Source organism: Cervus canadensis, chromosome 4, assembly GCF_019320065.1.
Source record: "Cervus canadensis isolate Bull #8, Minnesota chromosome 4, ASM1932006v1, whole genome shotgun sequence".
Classification (NCBI taxonomy): Eukaryota; Metazoa; Chordata; class Mammalia; order Artiodactyla; family Cervidae; genus Cervus; species Cervus canadensis.
The window spans coordinates 86,784,591-86,809,809 of record NC_057389.1 but is presented as its reverse complement, the minus strand read 5'-3'; the positions used below and the strand labels follow the sequence as shown (position 1 = coordinate 86,809,809).

General features: G+C 56.9%; 2 protein-coding genes and 1 pseudogene across 4 annotated transcripts in view; 1 reads left to right on the top strand and 2 right to left on the bottom strand.

The window, feature by feature from the left end:
* Positions 1 to 55: 55 nt before the first annotated feature.
* On the bottom strand, positions 56 to 18,527 carry FZR1 (fizzy and cell division cycle 20 related 1). 3 transcript variants are annotated; one of them, XM_043466134.1, is made up of 14 exons: positions 18,312 to 18,527; positions 6,989 to 7,109; positions 5,796 to 5,865; positions 5,631 to 5,694; positions 5,433 to 5,560; positions 4,958 to 5,040; positions 4,492 to 4,675; positions 3,791 to 3,856; positions 3,288 to 3,390; positions 3,021 to 3,205; positions 2,696 to 2,929; positions 2,306 to 2,410; positions 1,721 to 1,822; positions 56 to 1,441 (listed from the first exon to the last, which is right to left on the bottom strand). In XM_043466134.1, exons 2-14 carry the CDS (start codon positions 7,042 to 7,044, stop codon positions 1,400 to 1,402), a joined length of 1,422 nt encoding a protein of 473 aa, XP_043322069.1. In that variant the 5' UTR covers positions 7,045 to 7,109; positions 18,312 to 18,527; the 3' UTR covers positions 56 to 1,399. The 3 variants fall into 3 exon arrangements, with proteins under 3 accessions (XP_043322069.1, XP_043322067.1, XP_043322068.1); XM_043466132.1 differs by having other exon boundaries at positions 5,796 to 5,921; positions 18,312 to 18,524; XM_043466133.1 differs by having other exon boundaries at positions 1,730 to 1,822; positions 5,796 to 5,921; positions 18,312 to 18,524.
* Positions 17,567 to 25,219, top strand: part of DOHH (deoxyhypusine hydroxylase) — a 23,048-nt gene continuing 15,395 nt past the window's right edge. The window contains exon 1 of the mRNA XM_043466163.1: positions 17,567 to 17,668. The gene's annotated coding sequence lies outside the window, so the exon portion shown is untranslated. The remainder of the gene's footprint in view (positions 17,669 to 25,219) is intronic.
* Positions 22,226 to 23,105, bottom strand: LOC122440909 (annotated as a pseudogene).

Genomic DNA, 25,219 nt, shown 5'->3' with positions numbered 1-25,219 from the left:
TTTCTGCCCTGTCTGTGCCCTCAGGTATAGGGCCCACAAGCAGAGCCAGGGCAGGTGCGGTAGACACAGGACTGTTTTCTTATTAAAAAAAAAAAAAAGACTCAAACAAAAATAAGACCTGGACCAATGGGCATACACATGTCTATATACACTGTCCCTCTGCCCCCTGCAAGCAGCTGGGGGCAGGCCCACCCTTCGCCAAGTTCAGCCACCCGCGCACCCTCTGAATGCTAGGGCTTTAAGAGCTGTGACCCCTGTCTTCCCCAGGGGTGGGGGCGGGTCAGTGCTCCCTGCCAGCGAGCCTTAACATTTGGGGACTGATTTACACAAACACAAAAACAAATCCAAAGGAAAGTCACAAATACGTATGTACACATGCACACACTGGCTGCCGAGGGGCAAAGGTACTCAGAACCAAGAGCAGGGCTCCTGCAGGGCCTGCCCCACCCTGTCCACATCCATCCATGTCCTCCCACCTCAGAAGGGGAGGGGGAGGCAGCTGCTTGGGCCCTTGGCCACACCTGCCTCGCCTCCCTCCTCCGTCTCCTCCAGGTGCAGCAGAAACAGGGTGGAGGATGACAGGCAGGTGGGCCCAGAGCCAGGGGAAGCTCAGGAAACTTCTGGGGGACCCTGGGGTGCCCCCTGCCCTAGCTGGAAGGGCTGGGGAGGGCCAGGCACCCACAGGACCTGACCCTTGGGGTTGAGTCTGCCCTCAGGCTACCCTGACTGTTACCCTGCAAATGCCAAGAATCACAGTTGCCTGTGACCCCGTGAGCAACGAGGGCTCAGCTGGGGTGAACACGTGACAGCAGACAGACTCCCCCTAGAGTTCTCCTCAGATAACAAGTCCACCTTGAGATGACCTCTGGCATGTAGCCTGCCTGGGGCCTGCTCCCAATGTCGTGCACTCAGAGTCAGCGGGGGGCGGTCGGGTCAGGGAGAGCAGAGGCGGCTGCAGAGAGACCCCTCAAGAGGGCAAGTCCCTGTGAGCCCTCCCGGCCGACCGGCGTGGTGTCCAGCTGTCCTGTCCTGCAGCAGGCGTGGGCAGCGGCGGGCACATGCTTCCGGGCATAGCATGCAGCCCTGATGAGGCAGTGGTGGTGACGGATGATGGAAACGGCCAGTCCAGCAGTCGTCCTGCGCTGGGCACACTGTCCGAGCCGGGGCCGCCCAGGGTGGGGAGCCAGAGCCCCACTCCTGCTGCTGCCCGCCCCGGCCCTGCCCCAAACACCGGCCAACAGGGTTCACAATCAGGCTTTAATGGAATCTTCAGGGTCTCTCCAGGCCCGGCTCCCGCCCCACCCTGCTGCCGATCTTGGGCCCGTGTGGGGGGGAGCAGAGGGTCCATGCACGCTGACAAGGTGTTGCTCTGCGACCAAGACGGCCGGTAGCTGTGGGTTTACCGGATCCTAGTGAAGAGGTTGAGGACGGACACGGACTCCTGCAGGATACACAGGGGTGATGCTGAGCCCTCAGCCCAGCCCCGCCGCTCAAGTGTGGGAGGGAAGCTCTGCCCAGAGGGACCCCGAGGCTCTGGGCCAGAGGAGGGGCCTGTGAGGGCACCTGGCATGGTGAGCGCCCCAGGATGTGCAAGGGGGCCAGGCGATGCAGAAGCAGAGAGGGGTGGGGGTTCTGGAGAGATCCCGGCTGGCAGGGTGGGGGGGGGCGGGCAGGACATGCTGGGGGCACACAAGTGGGAACATCTGGTGCTGATACCGACCCACTTTACCTTTGTTGAACGGGTTTTGCTAAAGACATTCCAGAACCTCAGTGTCTCGTCTCCAGCACCGGTGACTATGGCCTCTCCATCAGGGGACATGGCCTACGGGAGGAGAGAGAAGCCACTGTCCCCGCAGCTGCAGGCACCCGGGGAAAACACAAAGGACATCCTGCCTGCCGTAACAAGGGACGATCTCTCTGTGCGATTCGGCAAAGGACTCGCTGGCTTAAGGACAAAAGTGTTTTTTGGAAAACACCAAAATGTTGATGAGGGCATGTGTGTGAGAAGAGGGGCTCCTATCTCCAGACACATGAGAACGGTTGCTTAGTGAACTGTCTAGAGATGACCTGAGCAAGCACACGGGGTTATCTGCAGCAGCTTCCACTTCCATGTGGAAGCAGACACCTGGAGATCACACAGTGGACAGAGCCACCCTTGCTCACAGGGCAGGGAGCTGGTGAAACAGACTCAGAGTGACAATGCCTCTACCTGTCACTTGGTCCCGGGGCCCGGAGCTGGCCCAGAGTGGAGGACAGACCTGGGCAGCTGGGTGTACTGCCTCTTGGGCCTGGCAGGCAGACTCACCAGATACAGGACCCGATAGGAGTGCCCGGTCAGCTTGGCCACCTGGGTCAGAGAGGGATACTTCCAGACCAGGATCTGGTTCTGTGAGTAGCCATGCGTGCTCACCTAGGGGACAGAAAGGGCACTATGCCAGCGTCCCAGGCCCCTAGATGCATCCACAAGGCGCAAGAGCACTAGGGCCTGCCTGAAGGGTGCAGAGACCAGCAGGTGACATCCACCAGCCTGGCTCCCTGGTCCACGATTGGACCGACACAGGGACCAATTGCCCATGAGAGCCCTTGGGCCTCTCTGGGGGTCACTGGGTATGGGCGCCTGGGTGAGGTTCTGCCAGACCCGGCTGGCCGGGCCCTGCCCGCCTGCTGCCCACCCGTCCTGTACCCCACCACTCACCAGCTCGTTGGCGTGCTTGGACCAGGCCAGGTTGCACACCTGGGAGCCGGTGTCAATGCACTGCAGCGGCTGCCCCGTGAGTGTGTTCCAGAAGCGGATGCAGCGGTCAGCCGTGCCGCCCCCGGACGCCAGCAGCCCGTGCTGGTGGGGGGACCAGGCGATGGCCTTGACGGCAGCCAGGTGCTCCGTGTACTGCTGCACGGGGCTCAGGCTCGAGTGGTTCCACACCAGCAGCTGCGGGGACGGGGCCGTGAGGCTGGCGTCCCTCGGGGCACACCCCGTCACCCTGCTCCACAGAGGGGGCTGCAGGAGTGAGCTGGCCTACCTTGTTGTCGTTGCCTCCCGAGGCGAGGAGCTGGTGGTCGGTGGACCACTTGAGCCCGCACACCTCTTGCCGGTGGCCCTGCAGCCGCCGCTCTGACTGCAGGGGGGGCGTGCGAATGTCCCTCTGCAGGATCATGCGGTCCCGGCTCCCGGACGAGAGCTGGTCAGCGTTCCAGGCCAGTGCCCCTGCGGCCAGGTGGAGGGCAGGCTGAGGATGCAGCCTGGCCCTGCAGCACACCCCCACCCTTGCCCCCAGGCGGCTCCTCACCGACACGCGCGGTGTGGCCTTCCAGCATGGACAGCTTCTTCCCCGCAGCAGCGTCCCAGATCTGCACGAAGCCCTTGTGTGTGCCGACAGCCACCAGGTTCCCCTAGGATGGCAACGTGGGCAGGTGTCAGGTCCAGAATGGGGCCCTCCCCTCCCCCTCCCTCCAAAGTCTCTTAACGCATGGGCCATCGGATCCCTCTCCTAGGAACCCAGGCAGATAGTCATGTGGAGCTTAGGTTTGTTAAAACCCACATGACATGCACAGAGATCCACACGCATCAACGTGTGGAGTGAACTTGCCCGCCCCTGTGTCTGTCATCTAACCACCTGCACCAGGCTGGGGACAGCCAGGGTGCAGACGTCACTAGGGCTGGACAAATGACCATAAGGCTCCTTCTGGGTGTGCAAGGCCCCCACCACTGTGGAAGCCCCTCCAGTGAAGTCCAGTCAGACCTCCCCTGTGCCAACCCTGCCCAGCAAGGGGATGGAGCTGGTGTACTGACCCTCTCAGACCAGCCCACGGAGGTCACTGAGTCCCCTTCCACGGAGAGGTCACAGAGCCGGGTCACCTGGTGGAAGGCGTAATGTTGGTGCGACAGACGTGGAGCCCATTCCTCCTTTAAGGCCCAGATTGTCTATCCATCCATCCACCCACCCCTTCACTCTCTCATTCCCTCACACCTCAGGCCTGTGAGCAACAGCCTCACTGTGGGCCCCAGGAGGTAGCTGGGAGCTGGGGGACACACACAAGCACAGTGATGCTGACTACACAGACGAGGGGCATGGGCATCACAGCTGGGGGGCCCTGCAGCAGGTGTTGGCCACGGGCTGTATGGGATGTGTATGTGGTGTGCCGGTGTCTCTGTGGGGGGCTCCACTCGCTTTCTCTGAACCCACCAGCATGTATTTCTGTCCCTCAAACATGCCACCCTGGGGGCCAGCAGCCACTCAGAGGAGGGGGAGTTACTGCTGGGTGGGGGGCCCTGTGCTCAAGCCGGGAGCAAAGACTCTAATTCCCAGAAGCCAGCCCGGGGCAGGGATGGTCTGTACCCTGAGGAGACGGGGTAGGAGGAGGGGGTGGCTGGGAAGTATCCAGGCCCCAGCAGCTCCCCCATCGCTCACACAGGGCCTGGCCTGGCTTGGTCGCTCCCTAGCACCACTCCCCGCAATACACATACATGTGCACGCACTCAGCAGCACCCACCTGGCTGGTGCAGGCACTCCACAGGTACACGCAGGTCCCCAGCCCCACGCTGAGCACGTTGAGGGAGGACCAGTCCACCAGGTTCAGGTAGAAGTCGTCCTGCAGCTCAGGAGCGTCCAGGACCTTGAAGGGGATCTTGGAGATCTTGCGTGTGGGTTTCCGTGGAGACCGCAATAACTTCTGACTGCAGGGTGGGGATGGGGCAGTGGCTTTGCAGTGACTGCACAGACTTCACAGTCTCCCTTTCCAGCAGCCCCCGGTGTTTCCTGCTCATCCTGACTGACACTCTGTGACTCCAGAACTGTGGGTGACCCCATGGCCACCAACCCTCCGGCATGGGTGCTCAGCCACCCTGAGCTCCGACAACCCACTTCCCCTCTGCCTGGCGCCTCCTCCAGGAGCCTCCCTGACCTCTGCACAGCCCCCAGCATTGCCCCCTCCCCAGCCGGTGCGGGTCTGGACTCACCTCTTATTGCTGACGGGGGACAGGGAGTACGGGGACACGTCATTGCCATCATCGGGGCTAGAGCGCTTGGTGCTGAGGGAGTACTGCAGGTGGGGGACACCTCTGAGCGGATGCTGTGCCCCAAAGCCCCGGCGCCCTGAGCCCCTGGGAGGGGAGCACACAGGGCGCCAAACCAGAAGTGCTCTGACTGGAGATGCGTGTTCCCAGCAAACCAGGCCTGGCCCCCGAGGTGTCCTCCCACAGACTTGCTGGTGTCCGCCCATCTCTCCTGCCCCACAGCCACTAGCCCCTCAACTCTGGGTCAGGGGAGACCCAAGCCAGGCCTCTGACGCTGCCCTGGGGCTCGCACGTGAAAGGGGTGGTGGGTGGCTTGCGGTGAGCCTGGCGTGAGGCAGGGGTTAAAGGGGTCCCCACCCTCTGGGACTCCAGCCCCGGGCAGGGCTGTGTAGGAGGCGGCGGCGGCCAGCGGGCTCACCGTGAAGAGGCCCTTCCTCTCAGGCGTGGAGGGCTGCAGCCGGCGGTCCTCTGTCTGTGGGTCCTGAACCTTCTCAATGCCAGCGCCCAGCAGCTCGTTCTTGAGCAGCGCCGAGTAGGCCAGGCCATCTGTGGGCACCAAGCTCCGTGAGGCCAGGCTGGGGTGAGGGGCTGGGGCCAGGGGAACCTGAGTGCTGACCTTTGCCATTGTCCGAGGTGGCGTCCTTGGCTTTCCGGTTCTGGCTGGGGGATTTTTCATTTTCCTGTGGATGGAGAGGGGAAGGAAGAGTGAGTGGGAAGGATGGGCCCCTACCCCCAGGCTGCACAGCAGGGTCTCACCCTCCGCCCTCCGGCAGCCCCTCACATTGATCCTGTGGAAATTCACGCTCCAGTTGGCACCGGCTCGCGAGGGGATGAAGCGGTCTCCGTGCTTGCTGGGGGAGGACACAGGGGAGTTGGCAGGGGTCAGAGTTCGCCGCATCTCCGCCACCTGGAAGGACGGCAGGGTGGGCTGGGTGCCTCAGAGCCCCCAAGGCCACTGTCTCCTTCCTGACTGAGGCCCCGCCCACTATGTCTCCTTGTCCGTGGCCTCTGGCTGAGGATTTGATCTTGGGAGTAACCCATGTGCTGGCACCTGTGAGTGGCACCATGTCTGAGGCTCAGTTAGTGTGTCCCACTCCCTGGCAGGAAGAGGCCAGAGAGCGAGAGTCCAAGTGTGGGCATCGCCACGAACTGCAATCCATTTCCGAGGGTCACACACGGACAGAAGAGTTGACGGCACAGAACACAGAGCGTCCAGCCTGTGGTCCCGCCACCCACATCCCCACACAGTCTCTTCCCCGGCCCCGGCATCAGGCAGTGGGAATGTCCCAGGAATATCCTTTCTCCTATAAGGGAGGTTCAACTGTGCTCCCTAGAGAGATATGCTGAGGTCCCGCCCCTGGGACCTGGGGTGCAACCTTAACTGGAAATAGGGTCCCTGCAGGTGTTCTCAAGTTAAGATGAGCTCACACTGGAGCAGTGTGGCCCCAAACCTAAGGCCTGTGTCCTCAGAGGAGACAAGAGACATCAGCTCACAGAGGAAGGGGACGCAGAGACAAGGCAGAGGTGGGGCGGACAGGTCTGTGCGCCAAGGAGTGCCAACAGCCCCAGACACTGGAAGAGGCGGGAAGGAGCCCACTCTGGACAGCCTGCGCAGAGCCAAGAGTGCTGAGAAGCGGTGGGCACAGCCTGCCACATTTGGGAGCCTACAAATAGCGGAGGGGGTGGGAGCTTGGGAAAGAGCAAAACAGCTCCCCCCATTCCTCTGTCCCAGTCCCCCAGAGAATGAGGGGTCTGTGGCCCCAGCAGCAGAGGAAGTGTGGGGAGGTGCTGGGGGGGTTCACACCTGGGTGTGACCATGCTGCCACCGTGGGGGAGAACGTGTGCGTCACCTGTTGGGCACCTCTGTTCTCAATAGACAAAGCCCAGCAGCTGAGCACACCTGGGCCCCCACCATCCCCACCCCACAGGCTCCACCGGGCAGGATGGCGCTGGCACGCCGGCCCCAGCACTCACGCACGGCATCGTGTTCTCGTTCTGGATGACGATCTGCCGCAGGAGGCGCCGCTCATAGTCCTGGTCCATAGTGAGGCGGGCAGGCACAGCCTGCCAGCTGTGCTCAGCGGCCCTGGACGGCCTGGTGGGGAGAGGGGGAGAGGTCAGCACAGGCAGACAGCGGCCCCCTGGTCGCTGGTGACCACGGGGTACCCTGGGCAACAGCCAAGTCCCCCGGCCATGTGGGGCCTTCCCCCTAGGAGCCCAGAGGGCCGTGATGGGGCAGACAGGTTCCTCTCTGGTTGTCCTGTGAGGAACCTGCCCCCAGGCCCCCTCCTCTTCCCGCACAGGGCCCGGCACCTAGAACCCATGCTCCGCAACAAGAGAAGCCACCACAACAAGAAGCCCACAGTCTCGCCACCTCTGGACCACATCCTCGCTCCTGGGGCCCCTAGAGAGAGGAGTGGTAGTGCTAATGCCTCTTCCTCTAAGCAGAGCAGCTTTGGTCCCAAAGCACAGAAGAGGGTGCAGGAGTGGGGAGGGGCTCCATCAGCTGCCTGGCCCTCCCCACGGAGCTGACTGAGCACGAGGCCTGCCTGGTGGAGGGACGTTGCCGCCAGTGGACAGACAGGTCCCCCGCCAGGTCCCCTAGTCGGGAGGCCACTCTGAGGACAGGAGTCAGAGTGCGGCATGAGGGGAGGCTGGAGAGAGAGGCCTGAGGCAGGAGGGCTGGCACCTTCCAGGACAGGATGCAGCAGAGAGCAGCAATCCCTTTCCAGGGGGACAGCAGACCTGGGTCCGGGGTGCCCATGACCACACACTAGCCTCTCGCCTCCCGATGGAGGGCAGCATGAGGCTTGGAGGGAGCACGGCATCCCCAGACCCCGCTGCCTCTCCCCACCACTGTCACTCTACTTCAACTGGAGGGCCACGTGCAGGTGGGGCCAGGCTAGCTCCAGCCCCCGAGCCTCCAGGCCAGCACACAGCTGGTGACAGACCAAATATGAATCAGGAATTAAGTCTACTAATACACATTCCTAGATGTGGTGCCTGGCGAAGTCCACTCCTGCCTTAAAAACACATACATGGCAAAGCACACACAACATGAAATTCGCCATCGTCACCACGGCTGAGTGCACAGCTTAACGCGCTGGCTCACTCGCACTGCCTGCAACCATCCTCCCACCATCTCCGGAACTGCCCCGTCTTCCCAAGCTGAAGCTCTGGGCCCACGAAACACTCATGCCTCACTCTGTCCGTTAAACACTTGACTCCCCAGCCCCTTGCCCCTGTCAACTCTTCAAGAAATCAAATACACACAGTCACGCAACCCAGCAAGTGCACTTCAAGATAAGACACAGATAGACACCCAGGAGAAAGGAAAGAGACCCACAAAGAAGCCAGTATTCAAGTGCCTTTACATACACTATAAACAAAAACCAAGAAGAGAAACCCAAGAGTCGTCAAAAGTGAATGGATAAACAAATGTGGTCCATCCACACAGTGGAGTATCACTCAGCCTTAAAAAAGGAAGGAGGTTCTGACACCTGCCGCACCACGGGTGGGCCTTGAGGACATGATGCCCAGTGAGAGAAGCCAGACAGAAAAGGCCACATACTGTGTCATTCCACTCTTAGGAGGTCCCAGAGTTGTCAAATTCATGCAGACAGAAAGGAAATCAAAGAACATTTGCTCTTACACGTGACCACAAGACTACAAGACGCTCAGGCGGATCTGCCTACGTCCTACCTCCACAACCTCAGACACAGGCTCCCCGAGTTCCTGGGCCTAACCCTGGGCTGAGACGCGGGCACTGGCACAAGCCTGTCAGGTCCTTGTCCCTCACTGGGATTGTGCCACGCACTATCGCACAGGGCGTCCTCAGTGTGGCTTTGGCCCAAAACCAGACACTTGGCCAAAGCAGAGCCCGTGGGGTTCGACCCTGAGGGACTGTAACACAGCCACCAGTCACCTGTGAATTGGCTGCCTGCACCCGCTTGCAAAGATGAGGACGGTGAGGCTGGGCAAGGGGTCAGGAGCCGGTGGGGCAAACAGGGTTCCTGCCTGGAGGTCCACCTGCCCTCCCTCCCCCACTCCGGGCCCACGGCACCCCGTCACTTGGCCTGGGGCTCTTCCGAGCCCATGCTGGCCCATATCCCTGTCATGGACAGATAGCGAGCTTCCCGCTGAGAGAAACAGGGTTGCAACACCGCCAACCCCCACTCCCATTTCCAGTGAATCTGTGAAAGAAGCCACCCCTTCGTGGCCACTGGCATCCTGTCTGGCAGAGGTCCCTGGACGTGTTTTGTCCACTGTGGCCACAAGACAAAGCCTCTGAAATGACTGCCAGTCATATCCCTCTCTGGCCTTCTACTCCTCCTCCCCCAAGGGGCCTGTGAGCAGGCTATGGACGCTGAGAGGAGCCACAAAGCTGGTCCAGCGCCCAAGTTAGGTCAGTGGCTGTCCCTGCTTGGCAGACATGGAAACCAGGCTCAGAGGGCTAACTTCCCAGCCCGACATACTGAATGTACTCCACAGACCTCAACAGGGCCTCTGCTGCTGCATGGCGGGCAGGAAGCTCCCTGGAGCCCATGTGCTCAGGGGCAGCCCCTCTGGGGCCTCAGCTCAGGGATGGCGAGGGGGTTGCCCACAGGGCTGATGGAAACCACGGCCTCTCCATTCAGACCAAAGCCACCATGTCAGTGCCCCAGCGGCTCCTTGTGTGGGCAGATGGCAGGGCCGAGAGCAGCGCAGATGCAGCCCACACACCAGAAGTTAAGAGCCCAAAGCACTGAGGTCACTGCAGAGTACGTGGAGACCGGTTTTCTGGGATGCACAAAGGAGCTGCTGCTAGGACGTTGAGTGTCCAGGCACCGGGTGTGCACTGAATCTGAATCCAGTCAGCACGCCCGTGTGAAGCGCCCCTCGCCATCTGTGGGCTACATCCCGACAGGACAGTCTGCAGAAGGCCGTGCAGCGGGCAGGCGACTTACTGCTGACAGGTGTGGTTGCTGAGGATCAGAGAAGTCCCTAGTCCCTGATCGTGGCTGTGTTCTTTATATGGCAAAACGGGCTCTGCAGACGGGGTTTAGGCCCCTGAGATGGGGATGACCCAGGATTCCCTGGGAGGCCCAGTGTCATCACAGGGTCCTTATAAGAGGGAGGGGGAGGATCAGAAGCAGAAGCGGGAGATGCTGACTCCCACCTCACACTGAAGAGCTCCAGGATTAGAGGACACACCCTCGCCCAAGAGGAGACACTCCCACCCGCTGTTGGCAGGAGCCGAAATCTGGCAACAGCTTCCAAAAGCTAAAAACGCACATCCTTTTTGACTTCTAAGAATTTCCGCTTAGAAACTCTAGCACACGTGTGCAAACCCGTGTGTACAGGGAAGCTGCTGTATGCAGGCTGCTCAGGAAAACAGGGGACAGAGCTCAGATCTCTACCTGGGGGGCCTGGCCTTTTCCCCCTGCTGCCAGAGGCATTGCGGTAAAGGGGTGGGGGTCTTGGGGACCCACTGCACGCACAACACACTGTGCAGAACAAGCTATTTTCAGAAGGCTTAGACGGTCGGCTCTGGGAAGAGGAACTAGAGAACAGGGTCTAGTGAGGAAGGAAGCCCTGGTCTCCTGCCTGGTCACATTGTGCTTCTTGGACTCTGTCTCGGGAACTCGCCAGCCATTCACAGAAATAAGCAGCCAGACACAGTGGGGGTCACGCACGCCGGGCGTGAGACCGGAAGACTCTCCATGGTAGGGGCATGGCCAGCTGTGCACAGGAACACTCTGCCCCCGTTGCCTGTCTCCTAACAACTCCTGGCTTTCCAGCCGCTGCCCTACTGGAGGAGGCTTCCCCTGCAGTTTCTCACTAACCCCCGACCTCACCCAGCCCTCTAGCCCGCAGGATTTCCAGTTACCAGGCACTCAGTACAACCTAGAGGTCCTCACCAGGGTGGTCCTGCCCTGGGGACACCGGGCCAAGCCTGGGGACACCTGTGCTTGTCATGACTGTGGGTGCTGGATATGCCACTCCACACCCCAGTGCCTGTCACGGCCCCCCGGAGAGGATGACCCGACGCAGTGCTGGGGAAAGGCCCTACAGGGCCAGGCCAGTGAAATGACAGCATGGGCTGGCAGGGACCCAGGGGCCAGAAGATAACCCAGTGTCCAAGCCCCAAGAGCCCTCCTAACAGCTGGGGTCCCACCAGAGGAGGAACACAAGGGCAGACGCTGGCTTCCAGTCACCGCAGCCCCAAGGGCGGGCAGGAACCACCCCTCCCTGAGCCCACAGAGGAAATGAGGTCAGACGGTGGCCTGCGGGGCAGGACCAGGATAGTGAGCCCCTCCCACTGTCGCTGCGAGGCCTCCTCAGGGGAGGGCAGCATCCTGGGCATACCTCTGGTGAGGTCATGCCAGCCCTGCTTCCAGCAGTGCTCAGACCAACTGCAGGTCCTTTGGGGCCTTGCTTATCTTGAGAACCGCTCCTGCTGTTTTCCTGCTGTGGGGCTCTGAGGCCAAGGAGACACCCCGTGATGTGGCTCATGACTCAGGGCTCCAGGCAGCTGCCGGCCTCCCCTGTCCCCAAGGCACTGCTGACATCCCAGCCATCCAGGGCACTGTGGGTGCGAGCAGCCCCCCAGGTCCCCACCTGTCTGATGCTAGCAGGATGCCCCCAGTTATGTGGACCACTGATGTCTCCAGACACAGTCCAGTGTCCCCTGAGGTGGGGGGGGAGGCAGCATCAGCCTAGAGAGGGTGACTCTGGCCTCCGGGAGGGAGGTCACACAGGCTCCCCAAGTGGAGCACGGGGTAGGGAGGGGAGGACACAAGCCGGCAGAGCCCGTGGGCACTGCATCCCGGGGCACGGACTCTGCTCCCAGCCCTGTGGGGAGGCCGTCAGGACACAGCTGAGGGCAGGGACACGAAGCACACCTGTGCTGCTCCAGCAGCCAGCGAAGCGCCAGACAGTCCAGGTGCATGACTCAATGCAGTCCCCAGGCTCAACTCTACCCCTGTTCCACAAAGGAGGGACCCTGGGGCTCGGGAGGCTGGTGGGCACCCTGGCACCAGCAGGTCAGCCATCTAAAGCTCCCAGGCCCCCTCGGAACTGGTCATCACAGCCAGGGTGCAGCAGCACCAGCCGGCTCAAGTGGCAGCTATCCAATCAGGGGTCATAGCGACCTACGCCTGGGGCTCCTTGAGAACCATCGTCTCGGGGCGCAGCCTCTGAAGGGGTCCCTGACCCTCCAGGAGGCCCCCTCCCAGCCCACGAGGCGTGCAGGTGAAGATCGTGAAGACTGTGGCGCCCTGGTGCCAGGCCATGGCTTCCTGACCATCAGCCCCTGAGAAGGCAGGGTAACTGGTTGTCTTATTCCAGCCAGACTCTGAGGGGAGAAGTTCCACAGAGAGAGACCCAACCAGAAATGGGGGGTCTTCCAATTTTCTGCTCCCAGCAGAGTCTCTGCTTTTGCCTCTTCCACGTGGGCGCAGGCTGGCCGGCCCTGGTGGATCCCCTTGCGATCATCACCAGTCCCAGGGCGGGCTGTGGAGGGGGACAGAGCTGGCTCTGTCTGGGCTTCGACCCTTACTGGCTAACTGGCTCGAGCAAGCAACTTCTCCTCTCTGAACCTGTCTCATCTCAAAAGTGGGGATAATGGAGTAACACCACAAGTGCAGGGGTGAAACCGGGTACAACTTCCACGGAGCAGATGGTAGAGAATCTGACCCAAAGCGGGCGCTAGGGAGTGAAGCTGGTCTCCTGGGCTCAGTGAGGGGCTCAGTGAGGGGCGCACGACAGGTCCCAGCTGCACCTGCTTCCCACCCCTCCACTGCCCAGTGACGTAGGCTGTGCGGCACGTGGGGAGGACAGGGCAGGGCCCCATCTTCTCCTCTACTGTCCCCAGAGGTGACAAGGACTGGTCTCCCCTTGGACAAGGGAGCATCATCCTGAGAAGAGGAGAGGAGTGGGATTCCCACCAGCAAGAGGGCTGGCGGCGGCTGTACAGGCATTGACTCCGGACTAGGACCTGAGCTCTGGGCCTTGCCACCGCGAAGGCACAGACAGGGACCTGAGAAGGGAGTGGCTGCACCTGCAGAGGGGGCCCAACCAGCTAGCAGCCCCTCACGTCTAAAGACAAGAAAGGACAAGGCTGTGCCCAGGAGGGGACAGAGTGCCTTCCAAGCGACTGAGGAGAATCCCTTGGGGGGGAGGCCTGGCGGCGCACCTGAGCCTCTTCTTGTCGTTCATTCATTCATTCACTCACTCACTTAGCAGAGGCTTACAGCCCCGTCTGCAGGCAGGTGTAGCAGCTGCCAAGCAGGGAGTCTCCTGGGAGTCGTGGTGCCCCAGGACTCACAGACTGGAGGCGTGGAGAGCCTTGTCAACACAGCGCTCCTGTCCGTGACCACATCCCCAAGAGAGTCTCACTTCCAGGTGAAACTGCCACTCTAACCCTCACCCTCACCTCTCGGCTCAAAGGGCACACCCTCCCGTCAGACTGGGTGAGGCTTTCAGGCCTTAAGGGCATCTGGGTCTGCAGCAGCTCAAAGAATGCAAGCCTACGGAAAGGAAGGACTCGAGCGCCACAGCAGTGACTCATGACCATCTATGTGATCACAACTCCTGATCGTGTCCCACCAGGACCCCAGAGCCTTCACAGATCTCTGCGTCCGCCTGCACACCCGGGCACAGGGACCTCACCCCTCACAGGCAGCAGTGAGTGTCACAGGTACTTCCTCCATCTCCTCACTGTGGCTCCCACCCATGGGTCCAGGGTGGGAGTGGCAGAAGCAAAAGCCTAGCATGTTGAGGGCAGCCCCCCCCACACACACACACTGATACGCAGCCAGGTCGTTCCCTGTGGGGACCTTTCTGGGCACTGTGGGGTTGAGCAGCATCCCTGGCCCCACCCACTGATGTTGCACCCCCAGTTTTGATGGAGACTCTCTGGTTTAGGGGACTCTTTAGGGGGGAAAGTTGCCTCCTCCAGTTCTGAAGACTAGCACTGACCTCTCAATGCTCAGCCCTTCTATGAGTGCAGACAGACAGACACTCACGCCTACCCCGCATCTGTCCCCCCCACCTCCTCAAGCAGCCTCCCTGTCACCATGGCAGCCTGACCCTGCCTCCTGCAGCGGCTTCAGGCCTGGCAGAGATGACACTCTCACTGAGGGTCACAACCCTATGACTCCCAGACTAGTTCTGATCTGGGGAAGAGTGGGGGGTTGGAAGGCATGGTCTGGGGGGAGCACACTGGGGGCAGGAAGAGGGAAGGTGAGAAGGCTGGAACAATCTCCTGGGCTGTGCCTTGGGGAGGCTGGTGGCAGGGGTGGGGAAGGATGGGGGAGAGGCTTCATGAGAGCTGCTTTAGTGGGCTGGTGGGGAGCTGGGATCTGCCTGCTCAGGTGAGAAAGCAGGTGGTCCTAACAAGATGGGGGGGTGGAGAGGAGTCGTCCCAGGTGAGGCTGGGGGACACAAGAGAGGGGGCTGGGCAGGTCTGAGGAAAGGGCCGCCTTTTCTGAACACACCACATGACACCTAGGGGAGGATGACGGGCCGCTGGCCACGTGGGCCTGCAGTCAGGAGCCAGGTCTGGGCACCAGCAGCAACCGAGGACAGGAAACTGAGGGTGCGGGGAGGCCACAAAGAGTGAGCAGAGGGGTCCTAGCCGAGATGGAACAGGAGGGTGCCCCAGCTGTCCTCAGTAGCTCTCTTCACAACAGACAGAAAGTGCAAACAGTCCAGGGGCCTGCCAACTGGTGCAGAGACATGACAGAGCCCATCCACACGACAGAATTACTCAGTCACAAAAAAGAGGACATGCTACAGCATGAACAAACCCCAAAGATGTGATGCTCAGTGAGAAAAGCCAAACACGGAAGGCCACATGTTGTGTGATGCCATTTATATGAAATGCCAGGAAGACGCGGATCCAGAGACTAAGAGTGGGTTAGTGGTCACCAGGGGTGAGAAGGGGCTGGGAGTGAGTGCTGAGGGAAATGCTCTGGAACTAGTGGTGACAGATGCACACACCACATAAACATACTGAAAACCACCCAACTGCACAATTTAAGTGAGTGAATTGTGGAACATGACGATTTTATCTGAGTAAAGCTGTTACCCACAAAAATAAGGTAATAAGAGAAACATCGTGGAGCAGTTAATCCTAAAGGAAATCAACCCTGAATATTCACTGGAAGGACTGATGTTGAAGCTCCAATACTTTTGCCACCTGATGCGAAGAGCCGACTCATTGGAAAAGACCCTGATGCTGGGAAAGACTGAGGGCAGGAGGAGAAGGGGGCAAAAGAGGATGAGATGGTTGAATGGCATCACTGACTCAATGGACTTGAGTTTGAGCAAACTCTGGGAGATGGTGAAGGACAGGGAGGCCTGGTGTGCTGCAGTCCATGGGGTCGCAAAGAGTTGGACATGACTTAATGTGTGAACAACAGTGGAGGAGACTGAAGGACAGAGGGGAAGGTGCAGGCTGCCATGTGAGTGGTGGCGGGATGACTAAAGGAGGCCGGGCCGAGAGGGGGCACAGTGCGTGCTCTCATTCCCTTCACACCCGAGGACACTGAGGCAGGAGAAGGCAGTCGCTTGCCAAGGACACAGCAGTCAGGCCACCAAGTCCCGTGGAGACTGTCAGGGGGAGCTTGGGCCCTGCGCCTGTCCCGACTTAAACACTCCCTGCCTGCACCAGGCAGGCTCCGCAGCAGCCAAAAGCTCGGGGAGGCAGTAAGGGGCAGGCAGGGCCAAGACCAGAGGAGCTGACGAGCTGGCTGATACAACGAAGCAGCAGCACTGCTCCCAGCAGCATTGGGAGCTATTGGGGCAGAAGAGGAGGGCTGAATACCCCTTTCCCAGCTCTGCAGGCCACTGGCTCCCTGTGCCAATCCCCAAGATGGACTGCCTACTCTCTATCCGCTCCAGCCAGGGCTCTCCAGCCCCAGCGTCTCAGGGCACTGACACGGAGACTTGGCACTCACAGGCTTTGGTCGGTGCTCTGGTCCCAGGCCTCCAACTTTGGCACCGTGGACTTTCAGGATCAGGGCCAGATCATTCTTGGTGGGGGACCATCCTGGGCGCCATGGGGTGTGAAGCCCCATTTCTGCCCCCACCCCTTCAATGTTAGGACCTCCCCAGTGGTGACAACCACAGATGTCCCCAGACATTGCCAGTGTCCCAGACAAAAATCTCCCGAAGAGAAGGATTACAGGGTGCTCCAAGTTGGCTGCTTTCTCTAAGAACAAGTCCCTCAATCTCCAAGTCAGCCTGGAGTCCCAGATAGATTGGAAGATAGATTGGCTTCTGATCCTCATCCCTCTCAGTAACGCTGAGCGAAAGGTCCCCACAGCCAATGCCACTGTGGGCCTCCCCAAAGGCAGAAGTCGCTGGTACACAAATCCTGCCCCAGTCAGCAGCCCCAATAAATATGAATGGCAGGTGACTTCCGGCCGGAACAGAGGGCCCAGTGTGAGCATCTATGAAGATCTGCTTCTGAAGCTTCTTGAGGTTTCAAGGTCCCCCGTGCCCAGCCCCAGACAGACGCCACCAGCCCAGGCACAGACTCTGAGACCTTCCTGGGCAACAGTCCTGGCAGCAAGCTGGCCAGCACAGTCACGGGAGACACTGCCCCTCACCACAGCAAAGCAAGTGTCCCTTGAGCCAAGCATTGTCTGATGACCAGGGCCCCGGGCCTTGGAGAGGCAGGGCCTGCATCATTAATGGAACCCTCTGGGAGCAATCAAACCTCACGACGCAAAGCACCAGTGAGTGGCCAGCACACCTGCCTCCACTCTGAGAGGAGTGTTCAGAAGAAACACGAGCCTGGTGTGGCCAAAACAGAAGGAGCCCTCCACATCACAGGCCACGAAGACGCAAGAGACAGTCTACCCATATAGGGACCGGGAGGTGTTCCAAGCGACAAGGTGCACCACTCTGGGGACGCCCCCCCTACCCCCACATCTCATCAGTTTCCAGAAGACAGATCCAGCCACTACCATCAGGAGAGACCCCTCAAAGGTCTTTATTACACAGACATTCCCACATGGCCCCATCTGGGGGAGGGATCTGGCTGCATGAGGTCTTAGTGGATGGTTTTTCTTTAGGTAAATTGTCCTCACTCAAGGGATGGTGAGAAGTGGGGTGGAGGGGCACAGAAGATGGGGTGTTGCCTCGACAGCCAGAGGCATGAGGTCATTGCTCAGTGTACCAGGGTGGGGGCGGGGGAATCTAGTCCCCAATCTAAAGGCCCTTGAACCCAGAGAAGATATGATGGGGGGAAACAAAACGGGTTTAGGCTGGACATGGACACAACGGTGGAACTCGGGCTTTTAATTGGGGGCAGGTCAGAATAGCGCAAGGCCAATGGGAGGCGGGGGTCAGTTTTTAGTTGTGGAAGATGGCTGTGATGGGGTGACTGTGGCCTTTCCCAAGTGGCTGCGCTTGTGCTTGGAGGAAGACCAGAATGATCCCGGGTTGGAGAGTGGTTGGGCACAGCCAGGCGGTCTCAGATTTTGGTGGAGTCAGCAGCGAAATGGAGAGGTGGATTCTGGGTGGGTCGTGGTCAGAATGGGACAAACTGAAAGGGAGGGAGGCAGGAGCAGAAACCAGAGGAGCCGGGAGCCAGAGGGGCACTTATGTATTCAAAACTCGTCGTCTAACTGCTTCCGTGTGCCAGGAGCAGAGAGGGGCGCGGTGAGTACAATGGGGAGCGCCGACGGACAGTGTCTCCGCACCCTCAGCCCGGTTGTTCCAGGGTCCACATGGCTTGGATTGTGTTTTATCAGGGCGGGGACTGGGGTTGGTCCAGACCTGAGTGAGTCGTGACAGCTCGGGGGCGAGCGGGGGGCAGTTTCAATTTGGGCCAGGCCGGAGCTCGGGAGACCCGAGGTTGACAGGCCAGAGATGCAGAGTACGGATTAGGGCGTCGGCCGGCCGTTTTGGTGGGCGGATTGGGGAGTCCCCCGGTTTAAGGGTGGTCAGAGCTCAACCTCATAATTAGAAGGAACAGGGACGCTGACCTCGCGGGGAGATGGCGGGCTGCAGGTGGCTCGGGTTGGGGAGGTCACCCAGGGCCTGGTCTGGGGGAAGGCTCGGACATGGGGGTTCCGACGGGAGATGGGATGCTGAGGTTACCCGGGCCTAGCTCGGCTTGGGGAGCGGCGCTCGGAGGTCTGGCCGGCTCCCGGATGGGGGGCTCGAGCTTGGGAGTGGTGGGTCGGATCGCCGGCTCGTTTTCGGGGGCCCGGGACAGACCCACGCCGCTGCCAGGCTCGGCCCGGCTCCGGGGTCGCAGCTCGGGTCCAGGGGGCGGGTCCCCAGACCTCAGCCGCCTCACCTGGCTCGCTCCCGTTCGCCCGCTGTCTCCACCGGCCCCGCCTCTCCCGGCGCCGCGACGCGCCCACCCGTGCTGCGCGCAGCTCCGCTGCGTCCGGCCGCGGCCGCAGCTGACGGGATCCCGGGCTCCGCGCTCCTTAATATGGCGTCGGCCGCTGCTCGGCGGCCTCCGGCGCCCTCCTCCGCCGCGCGCGCTCCCGCGACCGGCCACGCCCCCGCGCCGGCGCGCTGGGTGCCGCCGCCACGCCCCGCCACGCCCCCGCGCGCCCGGGCATCGGGCCCGCGCCCCGTCACGCCCCGCCCACTTCGCGCGGTTGCGCCTGCGCGCCTCGGGCATCTCGGGAGGACGTGACGTAAGTTGCGATTCGAATCAATACAGGAAGCGTAGCGCGACAGGTTGCCCAGGGCAACCGCACCTGAACCGGATCTCGGCCCTAGGAAGGCGGCTACGTGGGAATCTGGGGTAGTGACCCGGTTCAGTTTAGGGCGTGGTTATTGGAGGACCGTCGCAGAAACAGGTGCCCCTTGGGCAGACCCACCATCGCAATGAATGTCGCAGTCACACCCCCAGATAAGCGCAGGTGGGTGCTGGTTGTGCAAACCCCACTGCCTGTTGAAACACATTTACTCACTCATTCATTCAATACCATATTATAGTCCTCTGGGTGCTCCTCCAGATCCTCCAAGCAGGGAACTGAGAAATGGAGTAGTTCCTGTGGTGTCGATAACCAAGGATGTTACAGTCATCAGCAATTGTAGCCCTCCAGTGTGAGCCAGTGAACCTAAGGGAACTTGGGAAGGAGAATATCTGCCCTCTATCAGCCCTCAGACTACAGTCACTCCCTCTGGTGAGCCCAGAGGAACTCAGGGTGTGAAAACAGGTTATCGTCCCGAGATAGCTGAGGTGCATATCAAAGGAATGATTTCACTGAGCCCAGACTCTAGCATCTTCTCATACAGAGAAAAGTGCTAAATTCCTTAACTTGGGTTATCTGGTTTTCTTTAATTCACAAAATTACTTTGGACGTTCAGACTACTTGCCTTTTGTTGCAAAACTTCTATGTAACCTGACTCCTACACACACACACACACTCTCTCTCTCTCTCTCTCTCTCTCTTTCTCTCTCTCTCTCCCTCCCCTCCAAGCAGTTCTCTCAGGGTTACTTGAGATGCTGCCTCCTGGACTTCAGTCCTAAAAATTTCCTCCAAATAAAACATAACTCTCAACCTCTAGGTCACTTGTATTTTTTTTCCAGTCGACAAAACAGAAAAAAATCTCTGTTCAAAAACTGGGCAAATGAGCCAAATAGACATTTCTCCAAAGAAAGGAAATAAATGGCCAACTCATGAAAAAAAAATACTCACCACCTGTAGTACAGGAAGAAATGCAAAATCAGATCACAAAGCTACCACTTCAGCCTACTGGATGGCTGTGATTTAAAAAACTAAATACCCACCACCACCCAGGAAATAGATTGTTGGCAAAGGCATAGAACCCTCATACATTGCTGGTGGGATTGTAAAATGGGGCAGCCACTGTGGGAACAGTTCAGCCAGTGCCCATAAAGGCATATGTAGAATTACCAAATGACCCAGCAAGTCCACTCCTATAATTGGAGATCTGTGTGAAAATCTGTGAAAAGTGAAAGTCGCTCAGTCATGTCCAACTGTTTGGGACCCCATGGTCTATACAGTCCATGGAATTCTCCTGGTCAGAATACTGGAGTGGGTAGCCTTTCCCTTCTCCAGGGGATCTTCCCAACCCAGGGATCCAACCCAGGTCTCCCACATAGAAGGCAGATTCTTTACAAGCTGAGCCACAAAGGAAGCCCAAATTTTATCAGAGAAGTGAGAAAATGCAGAAAGAAAGGAAAACAGTCAATACAAAATAATAATAGTTTAGACATTAAAGTCAAGGAAAGATATACCCAACTGAATGCAGAGTTTCAGAGAATAACAAGGAGAGACAAGGAAACCTTCTTCAATGAACGATGCAAAGAAATAGAGAAAAAGAACAGAATGGGACAGACTAGCGATCTATTCACAAAAATTGGAGATATCAAAGGAATATTTCATGTAAGGATGGACATGATAAAGGACAGAAACAGTAAGGACTTAACGGAAGGAGGAGAGATTAAGAAGAGGTGGCAAGAATACACAGAAGAACTGTACCAAAAAGATCTTAATGACCTGGACAACCACAATGGTGTGAGCACTCACCCAAAGCCAGACATCCTGGAGTGTGAAGTCAAGTGGGCCTTAGGAAGCATCACTACAAACAAAGCTAGTGGAGGTGATGGAATTCCAGCTGACTATTTCAAATCCAAAAAGATGATGCTGTTAAAGTGCTGCACTCAATATGTGAGCAAATTTGGAAAACCCAGCAGTGGCCACAGGACTGGAAAAGGTTAGTTTTCATCCCAATTCCAAAGAAGGGCAGTGCTAAAGAATGTTCAATTTACCATACAAGTGCACTCATTTTCAGAGAAGGAAATGGCAACCCACTCCAGTATTCTAGACTGGAAAATCCCACGGACAGAGGAGCCTGGTAGGCTACAGTCCATGGGGTTGCAAAGAGTAGGACACAACTGAGCGACTTCACTTTCACTTTTCACTTTCATGCATTGGAGAAGGAAATGGCAACCCACTCCAGTGTTCTTGCCTGGAGAATCCCAGGGACAGGGGAGCCTGGTGGGCTGCTGTCTATGGGGTCACACAGAGTTTGACATGACTGAAGTGACTTAGCAGCAGCAGCAGCAGCACCCATTTCACATGCTAGTAAAGTTATGCTCAAAATCCTTCAAGCTAGGCTTCAGCAGTACTTGAGTCGAGAACTTCCAGATGTACAAGAAAAGGCAGAGGAACCAGAGATCAAATTGCCAACATTTGTTGGGATGATAGAGAAAGCAAGGGAATTCCAGAAAAACTTCTACTTCTGTTTCGTTGACTACACAAAAGCTTTTGATTATGTGGATCACAACAAACTGGAAAATTCTTAAAGAGATAGGAATACCAGGCCATCTTACCTGCCTCCTGAGAAATCTGTATGCAGGTCAAGAAGCAACAGTTAGAACCTTACATGGAACAAAGGACTGGTTCAAAATTGGGAACTGAGTATGACAAGGCTATATATTGTCACCCTGTTTATTTAACTTATATGCAGAGTACATGAAGCGAAATGCTGGGCTGGATGAGTTACAAGCTGGAATCAAGCCTGCCAGGAGAAATATCAAAAACCTCAGATATGCAGGTGATACCACTTTACTGGCAGAAAGCAAAGAGGAACTAAAGCGCCTCTTTTTTTTTTTTTTTGATGGAGCAAAGGTAAAGCGCCTCTTGATGAGGGGGAAAGAGGTGAGTGGAAAGCTGGTTTAAAACTCAATATTCAAAAAACGAAGATCATGGCATCTGGTCCCATCACTTCATGGCAAATAGAAGGGATAATAGTGGAAGCAGTGACAGATTTTCTCTTCTTGGGCTCCAAAATCACTGTGGATGGTGACTGCAGGCATGAAATTAGAAGACTCATGCTTCTTGGAAGGAAAGCTATGACAAACCTAGACAGTGTATTAAAAAGCAGAGACCTCACTTTGCCAACAAAGGTCTGTATAATCAAAGTTATGGTCTTTCCAATAGTCATGTATGGATGTGAGTGAAAGTGAAAGTCCTAGTCGCTCAGTTGTGTGTGATTTTTTTGTACCCCATGGACTGTAGCCTTCAAGGTTCCTCTGTCCATGGGATTTTTCAGGCCAGACTACTGGAGGGGGTTGCCATTTCCTACTCCAGGGGATCTTCCTGACTCAGGGATCAAACCTGGGTCTCCTGCCTTAGCAGGCAGATTCTTTACCATCTGAGTTACCTGGGAAGCCCCTTAAACAAGACACAGCCCCTCTATTTCCATCAGCAGCACACTGCATTATAGCCAACCAAGTTTATCTCCAACCATCAAGTGGGGTTCTCCAAGTAGTTCACTTTGTGACAGGTCATTAAGAATATCTTCTCAAAAAAAAAAAAAAAGAATATCTTCTCAAATCTGGACTTCCCTGGTAGCACAGTACTTAAGAATCTGCCTGCCAACACAGGGGACATGGATTCGATCTCTGCTCCAGGAAGATCCCAAATGCTGCAGACCAACTAAGCCTGAGTGCCGCAAGAACCGAGCCCATGCCCTAGAGCCAGTGCTCAGCAATAAGAGAAGCCACGCGATGATCTGCCCAAACATAGCAACAAAGACCCACCACATCTAACATAAATTTTTTTAAAAAGTTTTAAAAAGGGATCTCTTCAAATCCAGTCATTTGATTGTTATCCCTCATACTATCCGGTGAAAGGTTTGAGCTTGGAAGAAATGGAAGACGCTGAGCCTGTGCTGCTTCGAATTCCATCTGCAGTTTTAGTGGCACAAAGGGCCTCTGGATGTTTCTCAGTGTGGAAAAGTTCATTTTATCTCGGCTGGGCTGGAAAGATTTTTCTGGCCATTCAAGAGGATGACCAGGCAAAAGTTCATTTTTTCACACAAGGAAAACCCTGTGGAAGAAGATCATGACTTTCAAAAAGTCCACTTGCTGGAAACTCAATAACTGGAATCCTGTCGTTTGGCTGAGATTCAAGTCCTCTGGCAGGAATCTTCAACTTCCTTGGGCATAGCCTCCTTGTCTGTGTGTGTGTGTGTGTTTAAGATTTATTTATTTTCTTTTTGGCCGTGCTGGGGTTTTGTTGCTGTGAGCAGGCTTTCTCTAGTTGCGACAAGTAGGGGCTACTTCCGTCACATGCTCAGGCTTCCCGTCGTGGAGCATGGGCTCGAGGCGGGCGGCCTCCGTCACTGCGGCACATGGGCTCGATAGTTGTGACGCACCAGCCTAGTGGTCCTGTGGCATGTGGGATCATCCCGAACCAGGGATCAAACCCATGTCCCTCGCGTTGCAAGGCAGATTCTTAACCACTGGACCACCAGGGAAGCCCTTCTGTGTGTGTTCTGCGTGCAGTTACCATCAGGGAAAACTGGGTGAAGGGTACACTGCAATCTTCTGTATGATTTCTTACAACGGCATATGACTCTACCGTCATCTCAATGTAAATGTCTATTTTTTAAAAACTTTAAAAAAAAAAAATGTGACCACACCCTGCTGCTTGTGGGACCTTAGCTCCCTCACCAGGGACTGAATCCGCAACTACTGAAGCCTGAGCGCCTAGAGCCTGTGCGCTGCAACAAGAGAAGCCACTGCAGTGCGGGGTCCTCACCCTGCAACGAAGAGTGGCCCCTGCTCACTGCAACTAGAGAAAGCCCAGGCAGCAACGGAGACTCCGTGCAGCCAAAAAAAAAAAAAAAAAAGACAACCAACAAAGACCTACTATGTAGCACAGGGAACTATATTCAGTATCTTGTAATGATCTACAGTGGAAAAGAATCTGAAAAAGAATATATATATATGTATAACTGGGAAAAGAGTTATAGATATAGTCATACATACAAATGGACTTCCCTGGTGACTCAGATGGTTACAAATCCTCCTGCAATGCAGGAGACCTGGATTTGATCCCTGGGTTGGGAAGTTGCCCTGGAGAAGGGAATGGCAACCCACTCCAGTATTCTTGCCTGGAGAATTCCATCCAGAGAGGAGCTGGGTGGCATACAGTCCGTGGTGTCGCAGAGTCAGACATGACTAAGTGACTAACTTAACTTTTAATACATACAAATAACTGAATCACTTTGCTGTATACTGGAAACTAACAACATTATAAATCAACTGTACTTCAGTTATTAAAAAAAAAAAAATAGGACCCTCAGAGCTGAAAGTGGGTTGGGTCCCACTCAGCACAGACTGCCCCTTGGTTATCAGTGTCCCCACAAACCTGCATGTTCAAGATTCCAAGTTCACAGAGGTACACAGGCCCAGCTGCTGTGGGTGTGGCATCCGCTATCTGCTTCCTTCAGCCCTGGGTCTATCTCCTCTCACTCCCAGAGCTTCCCTGGGGCTGCTCAAGCCTGGCATGCAGTCCCAAGCCTTCCGGAGTCAACACAGCGCCTGGCCCATGGGGAAGCTCAGTGTGGATATAAGCCCGAGCCACCCAATGTGGTTGTTGACGGTGGCCCTGCAAGCCAGGCAGGTCCGCTGTTAAGCCAGCTCTCTGGGATCAGTTTTCGAACACACAGGAGGAGAATGGAAAAGTACTATGTACTTATACACTACTTATACTTCCCCGGCAGCTCAGTGGTAAAGAATGCACCTGCCATGCAGGAGCCACAGGAGATGTGGGTTCCATCCCTAGGTCAGGACGATCTCCTGGAGGAAGGCATGGCAACCCACTCCAGTGTTCTTGCCTGGGATATCCCATGGACAGAGGAAACAGTCGAACACGACCGAAGTGACTTAGCACACATGCACATGCCAGGGTTCAATCCCTGCTTCTCTGGGAACTAAGATCCCACAAGCCCCAAGGTACAACCAAAAAAAAAAAGGGGGGGGGCTTCCCTGGCGGCTCAGTGGTAAAGAATCTGCCTGCAATGCAGGAGATATAGATTCGATCCCTGATCCAGGAAGATCCCACATGCCTCAGAGCAACTAAGCCTGTGCGCCACAATCCCTGAAGCCCACAAGCCCTAGAGCCAATGCTCCACAGGAGAAATCACCGCAATGAGAAGCCTACACACTCCAACTAGAGAGTAGCCCCCACTCACCGCAACTAGAGAAAGCCTGAACAGCGAGGAAGACCCAGCACAGACAAAAATAAATAAATAAATTAGTTTTTTAATGTCAGTTTTTTTTTTTTTAAGATAACCAAAAAATATCTACTATACAGCACAGGGAGCTCTACTTAATATTTGTAATAGCCTGTAAGGAAAAAGAATCTTAAAAAGCACGAAAATATGCATATGTATCACTGAATCACTGGGCTGTATACCTGAAAC